The sequence below is a fragment of the Anabrus simplex genome, chromosome X (assembly GCF_040414725.1).
Source record: "Anabrus simplex isolate iqAnaSimp1 chromosome X, ASM4041472v1, whole genome shotgun sequence".
NCBI lineage: Eukaryota > Metazoa > Arthropoda > Insecta > Orthoptera > Tettigoniidae > Anabrus > Anabrus simplex.
The window spans coordinates 184,546,058-184,560,613 of record NC_090279.1 but is presented as its reverse complement, the minus strand read 5'-3'; the positions used below and the strand labels follow the sequence as shown (position 1 = coordinate 184,560,613).

The following is a 14,556-nucleotide window of genomic DNA, read 5'->3' as shown; positions in this document are numbered from 1 at the left end:
ACTCTTCCCTGTGAGTCCTCTCCAGATCTCTCCTCGTTCTCTTTTCTCCCGTCATCCTTCCCTTTCTCCATACCTACGCCTTTTTTCTTTCCCCAGAGATCTTTCAAACTTAATGATCTTTCCTTATTTAGCGCCTGTCTTTTTTCCATTTTATTTTCAGTGATCCTTTTACTCGGAGAGGATGCATTCTTACCCTGCCTACTGTTACCTTCATTCACAATTTCCACTGTACTCCTCACCAGTTGTGGCACATTACTTGCTTCCTCCATCTCTGTGTTGTGATGACTCTTCAAGGACTCTCCATTTCCGCCCACCTGGTTGCTGGCACTGCTGTTCAGCACATCCCTACTTCCCGCACCTGATGTGATGTGGACTTCGCTCACTTCCGTAATATCACTCCTTTCACTGACCTTCCTTGCTACTTCCACTGTTGCCAAGGACACGTTCTGCTGCTGTTGGTGTTCTTCATCAAGCTTTTTCAGCCTTCCCGCCCCCCACACTCGATTCCACCTTCCGTTTCCAACCACCAGCTGCTGCTCTCTAATATATGCCTTAAGACCTTGTTTTCTTGCCTCTCTTAAATGTTTATTCAGAATTCTGTTCTTCTCTATGGCTTCCCTGTCCATCTCCCGTTTTATCCACACTTTCTCTCCTTTCAGATTACTCGAATTTCTTATTACAATATCCGCCATCAGTGTCGATAGCAATTTCACTCTAATTGGTCTCTTACCTTTCACTCTCCCCACACGCTGTACATCGTCAATATCAACTTCACTGAAGTTGATCTTCATCCTGTTCTGGATAACTTCTACCACTTTGTACACTAGTTCGACTTTAGACTCTCTTTCTTCTTCTTGGACACCGTATATGAAGATATTTTTTCTTACGTTGTCTTGTAGACTCTTCTCGACTGCTCTCTTAGTTTCTCTCAGGTCCCACTCCAGGCTTCTTACCTTCTGCTTCAATAGGTCTAATTCATCTTTATTACACCCTTCCTCTTCCACAAACTTCTTTACATCTTCTTTGATACTCAATTTTAGGTCCATAAATTCCCTGGATAACTCTCGGAACATTTCTTTTATTTGCTCCGTCTGACAAGCCTCTCTAATCATCTCTCTAATCGCCTCGTACTCTTCCCATCCAATGGAACCTACTGGACCTGGGCCGGGATTAATCTCTACTCCTCCTATTATCAGCAACACCATCACCACCGCCGCCACCAGTAACGTAGCCACCATCTTCCTTTTTTCACCCTTTAACTCCATTCTTGTTTCCATTCTTCTTCCCTTTATACAGTTCCATCTGCCGATTGCTATCCTATGTTGTGTCAACGTGATACCCATTGCTCCGCGCTCCACTCAGCACATCCGCTCAGCTCACTGTCTCACAGACGCAATGTTAATGATAAGAAAACAGTTATAGCAAAAACTACTATCTGCATCTGATGAGAAGTCACGGCAGCTTTTATGTATGAAATGAGTAACAGAGACTACACTAAGCTGATCACTCCATGTTAAGAAAACAGTAAGTCAGGATTGCATATCGAACAGCTCTGATCAACAGCATCACGGAAAAATGGCGGCACATAGATTTCAATAATAATCATTAAATTAATGTCGTAATGGCCCACCTTTTTAACCCTAGAATCATAAACTTTCGTCTCCCAGACTACGCACCCCTGTAGTTTCCGCAGGAATTTCCAGACGCTAATGAACTGTGCTTTACCCCTCCATCTAATCTTCCCCAGCTATCAACAATAAGTGCTGACCTTGATTTCAAGCATAAAGGTCCAGTTGTTTGTTCACTGCGACATGACCGTCAGGTGGTGGTGGTGATTATTGTTTTAAGAGGAAGTACAACTAGGCAACCATCCTCTATATAACACTAATCAGAGTGAAAATATGGAAGGGGTCCGACACTTCAAAAAATGAAGATATCGGCCAAAGGAAGACAAGGGCCACGATGGGCATGAAAATGAAAGACTCCCTAGCCCTCGCAAACCTAATAGCGTCGGGGTCTGAAAAGAACAAGAGTTGACCAAGAGAGGTCGGATAGGATAGATGAAAGTGAGGAGCCTGGCACAAGTAAGTGGAAGCAATGCCAGGACTCAGCTAAGGGCGCCGTGGTCGCCAACCCACGCTCCAAAGTTCAGAGCCCCTGGGGCCCCTTTTACTCGCCTCTTACGACAGGCAGGGGATACCGTGGGTGTTATTCTACCGCCCCCACCCACAGGGGGACGACATGACCGTCATCTGAGAGACGAAAGTTTATGATTTGTGAAAGTATTCGTGATTTGTACATAGCTGTAAATAGTGTGAATATTTGGTTTATTACAGTAATGTTTTTTGTACGTAATACGTAAGCTTAATAGGATACTGAAATGGAAAATCTAGCGCACGATGATGAATTGATAGCGGCAGTTCTGAATTAGACAGAGAACCACTCTCTGCAGGAGACATTAGTGGTAATGTATTTCATGAATGAAATTACCCAGGCAATACATGGATCAAACAGAAATATTACGACCGACAATTGGTTCACCTCAATTCGTCTGGCTGATTATCTGCATTGTGACAATAACCTGACAATCATTGGAACAATGAGAAAAGACAAGCCACAGATACCGCCAGAGATGAAAACAGTCAAAGTAAGAAAGCTTGGGTCCTCCATGTTTTGTTATAATGGTATAAAAGCATTGGAATCCTATAAAGGAAAATCAAACAAGAATGTAATCCTCCTTTCTAAATGCCATGAAGTAGGAACAATAGCGGCCAGTGGGAAACCAGATATGACGGAAGACTACAATGGGACTAAAGGTGCCGTGGACACTTTCGATGAAATGTCAACACTGATGTCCTCTTCAAGAAAAACGAGAAGATGGCCAATGTGTATCTTTTATTGTATGATTAATACATCACTTGTCAATGGATACATTATTTATGCGCATAAGATGGTTGAAAAAGGCCAAAAGCCACTTTCAAGGCGAGAGTTTGCAAAGGATATATCCAAAATGCTAATGGCTCCAAAGCTGCAAGAGAGACTTCAAACACCAACTTTGAGGCGCAGCCTGAAGAGGACCATCGCTAAAATTCTTGGAAAAGATGGCATTCCTGAAGAGCCTCAATCAGGTACTGCTAAAAGAATAATAATTTGTGCGTTTTGTCCATCAAATAAATGAAGAATGACCCGATTCTTTTGTAAGACATGGCGAAGGCACTTGTCTTGATCACCAGGCAAAACAGTGCATTGAATGTGCCTATTGAAGAAAAACTGACCAGAGTGTATTGTCATCACTACGTGTGGTAATTTTAAGTATAATATTCTGTATTTTGTGTAAAATGTTAGGTTTATGCATATTAAAGTGCTTTTCTTTTTGGTAGTCTGACAGACGAAAGTTTATGATTCGTGTTACACTGGAGGGACTTTATGATTCTAGGGTTAATACTGTAATATACAATATTATTGAATTACATTAGTAAAATAGGGACTAATTTTGGCCTTGGCTGTACCAACACACAATTGACATTAAAATCTGGGATAAACTATGTGTAAAATTTGAAAAAAAATTAGGCTCTAAATTGTTAGCATATGGAGTATGCACATCATCCAGACTCTTTCTCGCATTAATATTAATAAATTGTTAGTTCCATCACTGCTAATCATTACAATTTCAATTGCAAAACGGGAACTGGTAAATGTTGGTTCTGTAGTCTGATCGTCAATCACCAAATCTATAGGGACCGTGCTCGCACGAGAATTTTAGTAGCTAGCGCCCCTAACGGAAACAGCTGCAGTCGTTTGATGGGGCACTCACGAGACCATTGACAGTGCAGTCCATTACAACCAGGGCAGTAAGCTTTGACTTGTGATTGTAAAATAAAGAGGTAAAGCCGGACAATAATGGCTTCGACTGTAGCAGCGACCGCTATAAATTATGTAGGGTTTCAGACAGTGCAACACTCAGATTATTTCCGGGAACCCACGCTAAAGAAAGGTGAAGATTTAAATAGCAGTAACCATGTCTTTGACGTGAAGGAAAGGTTAGGGCAAGAAATATACGGCAAGTGTCTACGGGAAACGAGTATTAATCAGTCACCATACAACGTTGAAATTAAGGTATTTACTATATTTTATTCCTATTTTGGGAAATTGTTAATTAATTATTTATTCACAATAACTTTAGTTATAAATAATTGAATCATTGAGTGGTGCCATTGCATACACTGAGTCCTATAAGAGTTGTAATCATGAATTTAGAGTCGGATGCCTTTCCTGAAACACAATTCTTTCAACTGAAAATCGCACTTCAGTGACACTCGGGTTCAAACCACGGTCACTAAATTCAGAGGCTAGCAGCTAAGCTAACATAGGAAAAGCAAGCCAATTTTTCTCAATTATTCTACTGTATTATAAAGGGGGTAGCGAGCGGCTTGCTTCAAGTTCCGGCGACTGTGGTTCAAATCCCGACAGATTTTCACTTTACAAATAATGAGTGAGGAAGGACAACCGACCCGCAATTCATGGCGACAACTTCTTCTTGAGTGTACTTCCCCTGCGCAGGCGGGCTAAGCTGTGAATGACGATGAAATGGTTAAAATATTATTAAAAAAATACTTAGTTCCTAAAGGTGATGCGATAAATAATTCCTCATTATAAGTATTTTTATTTATTTTCACATTGACAGTAACAGGAACATTGTTCACGGTGATTGTGGATGCAAATCAGGTCAGTCGAAACGCTGTAAGGACATTGCTGCTTTGTGTTCCTTTATTAACTCCGAGAGGGACTCCTCCAAAACCACCATAGTGCAGCAATGGAAAAAATAAACCTAAATGTGCTCGTAAGGATCTATATTCGAAAGGAGAGAAGATAGCAGAACTGTTGAAACCATACGTCCACGTTGCTGAACAAACAGAATCAACCACTTTCAATAAAACTTGTTTGTACCAACGAGTAAAAACATATTGAGTGTGCCCTCACTGATATGCTTAAAGCCGAATGTTAGAGTGAAAATTACGTGGTGACAAGTTCCATTCTACAAAAAGTTATAGATGATGCTGTAGAACGTAGCGAAATTGAGGATTTGATCTAGTGTCTGAATGAAGTACAAAATCAGAATACCCATGCAGTCCATAGGTGCTATTTTGTTACAAAAATGTCCACTGTTAAATTATGAATCAAACCCGTGAATTATCTCGATTTCTTGCCTCAAGATGTGCAACTATTTTATATCGCAAATGAAACAGTTACAACAGAACAGATGTACAAAATTGCATTTGACACAAGGTTTCAGTATCGCTGTGCTGCGTGGTTCAATTAAAGAAAATTACGCTTATCTGCCAGCCAGCAAGCTGATCAGATTAAGACACTGAGAAGTGGTGATTATGATCAACTTGCAAGGTCATTTCTGATTTCTACATCCCTTAACACACCTGCGATGAGGTAAGGTAGGAACACTGAACAACTTGCGGTGGCTGAGTACTGCAAACTCAGTGACTGTTTTGTAAAACAGGTCAGAGTGTGCATCAAAGTAGAGCACCCATTGCTGTGTTGAAGTCCAGACGGGATAGTATTTCATCCCAATGGCTTTCTCTCCTGGAAATTGTGTCCTTTTTCGTGTAAAGGAAACCCTATTATTCAAGAGAAACGGAGCAATGTACCGCATTTGTATGCGACACAACAAGGTGAAATTAATATTAGAGATAGTCACATCTACTACACCCAAGTGCAGATATCCATGTATGTTTTGAACATCAACTTACGTGAACTGTTTGTATCTTCTCCTAAAGGAAGTATCACTGTGAAAATTTCAAGGCATGAGCAATTCCTGTGTACTGCCATTCCCTTACTGGAAAGGTTTTATTTTCAGTATTATCTGCCATTAATTCGGAATATGTTGTTACGGGTACCGGTAGTGTCACATTGAGGGACACGTGTATGCACTTTTACCTTTTTATCTTGCTCACTGACGCACTTCAAAGTTTTCAATGCAGAAAACTAACAGTAACAAAGATACATTGTATTTGGTCCCAAACGCTATCAGCGGTTGAGGAGACATTGCTTTCTCTTTTTTGGCCAATGTTGAGAGACTTACCATGCTGTAAAACTCACCTTATGTCTCATAATAAAACAGGGTGAACACGAGGCTAGTTCATTTTAATTTGAAGGAGAAGTTCCCTACAATAAATGTTAATGTCAATTCCTTGCTGGGAGATGAGTGAAAGTTTTGTTTACTTTTACTTTTACTCGTTCGACTCTCCATTCTTTCAGTTAACACCGTCATTAACTAACTCGAGCGCTGGCTTTCAGCTTACCCCATCAAACGTTTTCTGAGGTAGTCACAAGAGCGCACCACTCGCCATTCGCACGGTCCCTATACTTGAGTGGTGTTAGCAGTATGCAAGCCACTGGACGCCACTGTAAATAACCATCACCTGACACAGAACTGCTAGATGGCATTTCCACATCAATCAACGTAAATAAAATGTACCAGTAGTGTCTGTTAAAATCATGCTGAAATGCTGTTGGACATTGTCAGGATGGTACATGAAGATATGGTTAAAACTGACACATTCTTAATTTGTGGCTGGTATAAATTCTCAATTCATTGCGGTGTCTATGATGTTAACCTCTCGTTACGGCATGTGGTGCGTGGCCTCATCAATAAAGTAAATAAATCACTGTATTAATGTTAAAGAAAGAAATTGAGCATGGTGCAGGTAGTGGTAATTATTGTTTAAAGATGAAGTTCAACTAGGCAACCATCCTCTATATAACACTAATCAGAGAGGAAAAAAAATGGAAGGGGTCCGACACTTCAAAATAGGGAGATATCAGCGAAAGGAAGACAAGGGCCACGAAGGGCATGCAAATGAAAGACTTCCTAGCCTCCATACGTAATACCATCGGGGTCAGAAAAGAACAAGAGTTGACCGAGAGGGGTCGGATAGGATAGATGAAAGTGAAGAGCCTGGCACAAGAAAGTGGAAGCAATGCCACGACTCAGCTAAGGGCCCCATGGTTGTGAACTCACGCTCCGAAGTTCAGAGCATCTGGGGCCCCTTTTAGTCGCCTCTTACGACAGGCGTGGGATACCGTGGGTGTTATTCTACTGCCTCCACCCACAGGGGGGTGAAAGTGAGGAACCTGGCACAAACAATTGGAAACAATGCTAGGACTCAGCTAAGGGCCCTGTGGTCACCAAACCATGTTCCCAAGTTAAAAACCAATGGAGCCCCTTTTAGTCATCTCGTAGAACAGAAGTTAATTGAAGGAAGTCAACAAAGTGATGGATGTTCCCGCCATTGAACTTCCTCCCTGCAAATGTATTTGTTAAATAGAAAATCTTCAGTAGTTATTTTAATAATGCACAGGCAAAAAATGCCTCATCATTTTTTCTCTCTTTCGTAATACAACATGAAGTAAACTCCATGACACTACAGCCTTGAAGGGCCTTGGTCTACCAAGCGACCGCTGCTCAGCCCAAAGGCCTGCAGATTACGAGGTGTCGTGTGGTCAGCACGACGATTCCTCTCGGCCGTTATTCTTGGCTTTCTAGACTGGGGCCGCCATCTCACCGTCAGATAGCTCCTCAATTCTAATCACATAGGCTGAGTGGACCTCGAACCAGCCCTCAGGTCCAGGTAAAAATCCCTGACCTGGCCGGGAATCAAACCCAGGGCCTCAGGAATGTACCCCTCCACCACGGGGCCGGCATACAACATGAAGTACATTATAATATTCCTTAATCATGAGGAATTATGGGTGTGTATGAGGGGGTCTGTTCAATCCTTGTAGGTCCGTAAAAGCAATACTCTTTTCTTAATGTGGAATGATCTACACAAATATTAGTCCTGATAGACTGTGCAAGCTCTCTGAAACAGATGCATGTTCATTATTAAACTGCCCATTATGCAGTACTTACAGCAATTGTGAAACTAAAGCACAATTGACCTACTACTTTGAAACATCATTAATAGCACCACAGTTTGAGTCACCATGGGTGGAACAGATGTTTATTTTCAGGCCTTGAGATTTAAGATTGATGCTTGTGCAGCAGCCATGCTTACCCTTCTCCCCACATCCACGCGAGTTTTCATCAGACGACCATAGTGAAACAATATATAAAATACAGCGGATATGTACATACCAGTGCTAACTGAATGGGAGCACAAAATATGTTGCTCATAGCAGGTACTGAACTGCGGTGATCAGTAACCCAGTACCGTAGGGAAGTATCTGAGACCATGATGGTGGTGGTGGTGATTATTGTTTTAAGAGGAAGTACAACTAGGCAACCATCCTCTATATAACACTAATTAGAGAGAAAAAATGGAAGGGGTCCGACACTTCGAAACATGAAGATATCGGCCAAAGAAAACAAGGGCCCCGAACGGCGTGAAAATGAAAGACTCCCTAGCCCTCGCAAACCTAATAGCATCAGGGTCGGAAAAGAACAAGAGTTGACCAAGGGAGGTCAGATAGGATAGATAGATGAAAGTGAGGAGCCTGGCACAAGTGGAAGCAATGCCAGGACTCAGCTGAGGGCCCCGTGGTCGCCAACCCATGCTCCAAAGTTCAGAGCCCCTGGGGCTTGTTTTCATCTCTCAAACAAGAAGGTTATAAGAGATGTAACCCTGGAGCATAGATGAAAGTGTAATAGGCTATCTACATTAGAGCATCAGTAAAGTAGGCCTATTCTGTGTTGAGTGGTGGTGGTAATTATTGTTTAAAGAGGAAGTACAACTGGGCAACCATCCCCTATTTGGTGCTAAGCCATGCTGGCTACCATTATAATTATTTCTATGTAACAGTGTTTGAATAATGTTGCATTGTTTAGTCTATATATAAAATAAGAGTTTTGTTTGTACATTGCTCAGAATTTAAAGAGAATGGTATATCTGTATCATTCGTGTCCATAGTAACAAGGAAATGCATTTTTTATATTTCCTTCATTTCTGTCTGTCTGTATGTATCTATGTATGTATTGAACCCATGACCTTTGTGCCCTAAGAATATTTAATAAGAAGTTCGATTCTTGATAGCATGGAATTGACACGTGGCAAGGGGGTGATTACCTTCGGTCCCACGCTCTGGGATACGTGACGTCAGTCGCACGTGTCAACGGCGGAAGAATCTTAAGTCATTTTTGTGAACTATTTCAAAGCGCGTGTATATGGCGTGCCCAAGCCAAGTCGAAAACATAGTGCCTATCAAATGAGGTCATTTATCCCACAAATCGAACACGTATAAATTTTAAATGTCCATGAACACTACCGCCGGAAATGTAGCGAGTATGTTGTCACCTTCAAAACTCTTGTAATTACAGTTTAGTTAAGTCAGAAAATTTATAGAAATTTTCTTGGCGGCAAAGGGAGATGCCCGAAGAGAGGGGGTAACTGCTATAAATATGGAGGGACACCATGACGAAGTCTCCTTCTCCTGCATTTTGTGTTACGAAGCTGATGAAAGAGGGTTGAGCTGCTCTGTGAAATCAAACAACAAAAGTAGACTAAGTTCAACCGCAGATTTTAGCCATTGTGGCTGGGGTCTTGACTCCATGTGGAGATAGTTTTCTTGAGTGGAAATAATTGTACTAGATAGGACGGTCAAAGTACCGAATAAAATTTTATGTGATAAAGAAAGTAATTCGTGTGCGGAAATAAATACAGTCTACCGTGTGCGCTCAACAAAAACAAGTGAAGGGCATTTCTTTTTTTTTAATGCTTTATTTCCAGGAAACCTGAAGAAATATAATGATCTGTAAAGCCAGAAATGTAAAAATGGCTAAATAAAAATACCAGGGTCGCTGGTGAGTCCATGATGACCGATGGCGTAACGTAAGGTATGTGACTTACCATCTTACTACCTATCATATCTTGTTTCATGATCTCTAAATGTGTATTTGAATGGGGTATATATGACGCAGTTGGTCCCCTATTAAGTTTTTGTAAATGTTAGAATACGACCAGAAAAGAGTCATTTGTTTTATTTTCCACTTGGATAAATTTTGAAGTCTTGCAAGTGCTGTATGATGTTGTAAAAAGTTATTGAATAGGGTTTCGAAGTGATATCACGTCCAATGTAGATCGTCATTTCCGTGTGTTATTGACTATATTTTGTGATGTCAAATTAAGATGTTCATTCGACGTAAAATTTTTCTGTCTAAAATTTTGACGTAAATAATATAAGAAATCCATAGTTACCCATTTTCAATCGAGTGGAAGCGCGCTGTCGGGTGAGAGTATAGTGTGATGAATTTGGTCACGGAGTGAAACGTTTTTCTAGGCCCATTTTAAACTGTGTCTGACTGACAATAAAAAGATCTAGTAGAATTTTTCAGTCATTTTCGTGAAAATCCAGTTATAAAAATACGATATCATTTTATGCGAAGTTATTCATTATTAATGCACTGTGCATATTAGACGTCGTGGATTCTAGTAAGGATTTTATTCCAGTTCCTTTGGTCGGTGATAGTCGTGAGTTGGGAAACAGAGGTTAGTTTTTGATCACAAAGTTTATACAAGGAGTAATTTTAATACCACCTATTCAATACAAATTTATTTCACTATAGTGTGGTTAAATACACATGGAAATTATCAGAAATTTGAAGTACATGTTTCGCCCACTATTTATTGGGCATCATCAGCTTCAATCAATCTTAAAACACTCATGGTCTAAGGAGTCATAATAGCTTATGTAAAAAATTTGATGAATATTTACAAGTGTTAATACTGTGGATGTAAATTGTTTACAGTAAAAAATATTAAAACAGAACTTATACTAAAAAAACTTTGAAAAAATAATGTGTTCATCTAAAAGTAAGTCATATATTGTTTTTAAAAAATAGTCCATGTCTGACACTGAAATGGATCTTCTTGATGAGAAGTTTAAGCAATATATATTACACTAGGAAGCAGAATATAAAAAATGAGGCGTCAACAGGATAAGAACAAAACGGTTAAAAGATGCAGTAAAAGTTCATATTTGAGGCCAATATTTAAAATAAGGATGAAAAGATGTAGTTGCATTGAAAGCAGTCTAGTTTATGACGTCTTGGAAAATTGGATTAAAATAGTGGTATGTCGTGAAGTGCTGAAAAACATTGAAGAGTTTGCCGTAAAATGCTGCTAAAATATCGAATAAAAGAAGGTAGGTTGGACGACAAATTCGTGTAACAGAAAATGCCTCTTGTAGACGTGGATGTCTGTAGTAGACAATGTTGTCAATCTGGAATGAAAGAGAAGGCTAACTTGACGACGGGAGATAAGCCAAGAATATATCACTGAAAACGATAAGTAGCCACATTAAAGGATTCATTTTTATAGTTTGAGCAGGCTTATTGGTGAAACGTGAATGTAAATGTTTTTCTCTCATACATTTTTTATGTTTTCCATAAGACTAAGATGTTTGCTTCCTGAGTAACGTCTTTGTTTTGGTTGGCTGACACCTTCATATGATACAAAAATCAGGTAGTACTATGTTACGCTTTTGTGTAATAATGTAATAAAATTCAGGAAGAAGACTCAGTTCGCTGCCAGGGTCCATGTTAAAAATTAGTAGTGCTGAAAGTGTTAATAAGAGTCAAAACTAGTCCCAGTATTAATAAAATATAGTAACATGAAATTAAAGTTATTGAATAGGTGGACCGTCCTCACCATTGGTAGTGATCAACTGTCGATACGGATCCATAATGAAACTTATTACTGCCCATCTCTCTCTCTCTGTGTGTGTGTGTGTGTGTGTGTGCGTGCGTGCGTGTGAGAGAGAGACACACACACGCACACCAGATCACTGTGCATGCATTGCCATCTTCAGTTCAGTATGCGGAACCACTGCAGTGAAACTCGCAGTTTTTAATCACTGTAACAAACTCTGAAATTTCAGAAATGTGGCTGTGATTAACCTCTCCAGGATACTTTAATAATAGCTGTACATGAAAAAAAAAGGAAAATAATACTGTGTGCTCTAAGTTCCAGAGTACAGTATTTACTAGCATCCAAATCTCACTTTTGGTGTTTGGGCCATTTCTGGGAGAAAATAAGTCGGGTCTCCTCTTAAATCAATGACAGTGAAAATGTATAATACTTACTTTTACCACCTTTTTTGAAGAGTTTAGCAGAACATACATTCTTATAACATGCTGTACTAGGTTCAGGTTCCATGTTGAAGGGTACGTTACAACGTGGTTCTTCATCTCCACTGCATACAACACAGTTTATAGCATCGCCTGGAAAAACACAGAGACGTAGTAGTAGTAGTAGTAGTAGTAGTAGTAGTAACAGTAGTAGTAGGTTTTTCTTCTATTTTGCTTAACGTCGCACCGACACAGATATGTCTTATGGCGACGATGGGATCGGAAATGTCTAGGAAGTGGAAGGAAGCGGGAGTGGCCTTATTAAAGTACAGCCCCGGCATTTGCCTGGTGTGAAAATGGAAAACCATCTTCAGGGTTGCCGACAGTGGGGCTCGAACCCACTATTTCCCGATTACTGGATACTGGCCGCACTTAAGCGAATGCAGCTATCGACCTCAGTAGTAGTAGTAGTAGTAGTAGTAACATAAAAAGCTTAACCTCTTCAGATGGTGGTGGTGGTGATTATTGTTTTAAGAGGCAGTACAACTGGGTAACCTCTATTAACACCAATCAGAGGAAAAAAATGGGAGGTGACCAATACTTCGAAGACCAAAGGTATCGGCCATAGAAAGACCAGCACCACGAAGGGCATGAAAATGAAAGGCCCTGGGATTCGCAAACCTAATACCGTCAGGGTTGGAAAAGAACAAGATATGACGAAGGAAGATTAGATAGGGTAGATGAAGGTGAGGAACCTGGCACAATGATTATACCCAGTACCAGGACTCAGCTAAGGGCCCTGTGGTCACCTAAACAAGCTCACAAATTAAAAGCACCTGGAGCACCTTTTAGTCATCTTTTAGATTAGGCAGGGGATACCATGGATCTTATTCTACTGCCCCAACCCACAGGGGATTTGGCTAGAAGATGGTGAGGGTCGGTGAAATGAGACAATCAGTTAGGTGGTGGTGGTGGTGATTATTAATTTTTTTTCTAGTTGCTTTATGTCGCACGGACAGAGATAGGTCTTATGGCGACGATGGGACAGGAAAGGCCTAGGAGTCGGAAGGAAGCGGCCGTGGCCTTAAGGTACAACCCTAGCATCTGCCTGGTGTGAAAATGGGAAACCACGGAAAACTATCTTCAGGGCTGCCAACAGTGGGATTCGAACCCACTATCTCCCGGATGCAAGCTCACAGCCGCGTGCCCCTCACCGCACGGCCAACTCACCCGGTGATTATTGTTTTAAGAGGAAGTGAAATTAGGCAACCATCCTCTATATAACACTAATCAGAGAGAAAACATTAAAGAGATCTGACACTTCAAAAAACGAAGGTATCAGTATCAGCTAAAGAAAGACAAGGGCCACGAAGGGCATGAAAATGAAAGACTCTTTTTTTTATAATCTGTTTTACGTCGCACAGACACAGATCTTATGGTGACGAAGGGATAGGAAAGGCCTAGTAGTGGGAAGTAAGTGGCTGTAGCCATAATTAAGGTACAGCCCCAGCATTTGCCTGGTGTGAAAATGGGAAACCATGGAAAACTATATTCACGGCTGCTGTTAGTGGGGTTTGAACTCACTATCTCCCAGATGCAAGTTCACAGCTGCACGCCCAGTAATGATAGACGCCCTAGGCCTCCATACCTAATACCATCGGGGTTGGAAAAGAACAAGAGTTGACCAAGGCACAGGATAGATGAAAGTTAGAAGCTTGGTACAAGTAAGTGAAAGCAATGCCAGGACTCGGCTAAGAGCCCCGTAGTCGCCAACCCATACTCAAAAGTTGAGAGCCCCTGAAGCCAATTTTAGTCGCCTATTATGGCAGGTAGAGTATACCATGGGTGTTACTCTGCAGCCCTCACCTGCAGGGGTTTTACTCTGTCTGCCATCTAGTGGGGACCTAGAGTAAAACGGAACGTCGAAATTGACAAGCAGACAGCCAGATGGCGTCAAATTGAAATGTCTGCACACGGTAGCTGAGGCCATACGATTATTATTATTATTACCTGCAGGGGGTGACACTCAGTTCCTTCATGAACAAACAACTCTTAATTGTACCTTAATTCACCTAACGAATACTTATCAATTGTTATTCACTAAAAATACTGTAGTGAAAATGAAAATCCTCAGCCTGTTTCCAGTCATTTGACCAGGTGAGGAACGGAATGAAGGAAGCTCTCATCTAGTTGCGAGGATAGGAAAAATGCCGGCAGAGAGCACCTGTCGCACTCCTCTGGGGCAATGATTAATGACTGACAGATGAAATGAAATGGTATTGAATATTGTCACTGGAATGAGAGATGACAGGGAAAACTGGAGTATCTGAAGAAAAACCTATCCCATCTCTGCTTTGTCCAGCACAAATCTCACATGGAGTGACCAGGGTTTGAACCGTGGAACCTAGCAGTGAGAGAGTGAGAGTCCAGTGCACTGCTGCCTGAGCCACAGAAGCTCAATAAAAATACTGTAGTATTTA

General features: G+C 40.9%; 1 protein-coding gene across 3 annotated transcripts in view; it reads right to left on the bottom strand.

Annotated features, from left to right (window-relative positions):
• LOC136885918 (uncharacterized) overlaps nucleotides 1–14,556 on the bottom strand; it is a 187,784-nt gene that overhangs the window by 23,713 nt on the left and 149,515 nt on the right. For all 3 annotated transcript variants that reach the window (XM_068230552.1, XM_068230554.1, XM_068230553.1), the window contains exon 2: nucleotides 12,092–12,229. In XM_068230552.1, the coding sequence (XP_068086653.1) occupies nucleotides 12,092–12,229 (138 nt within the window). The remainder of the gene's footprint in view (nucleotides 1–12,091; nucleotides 12,230–14,556) is intronic.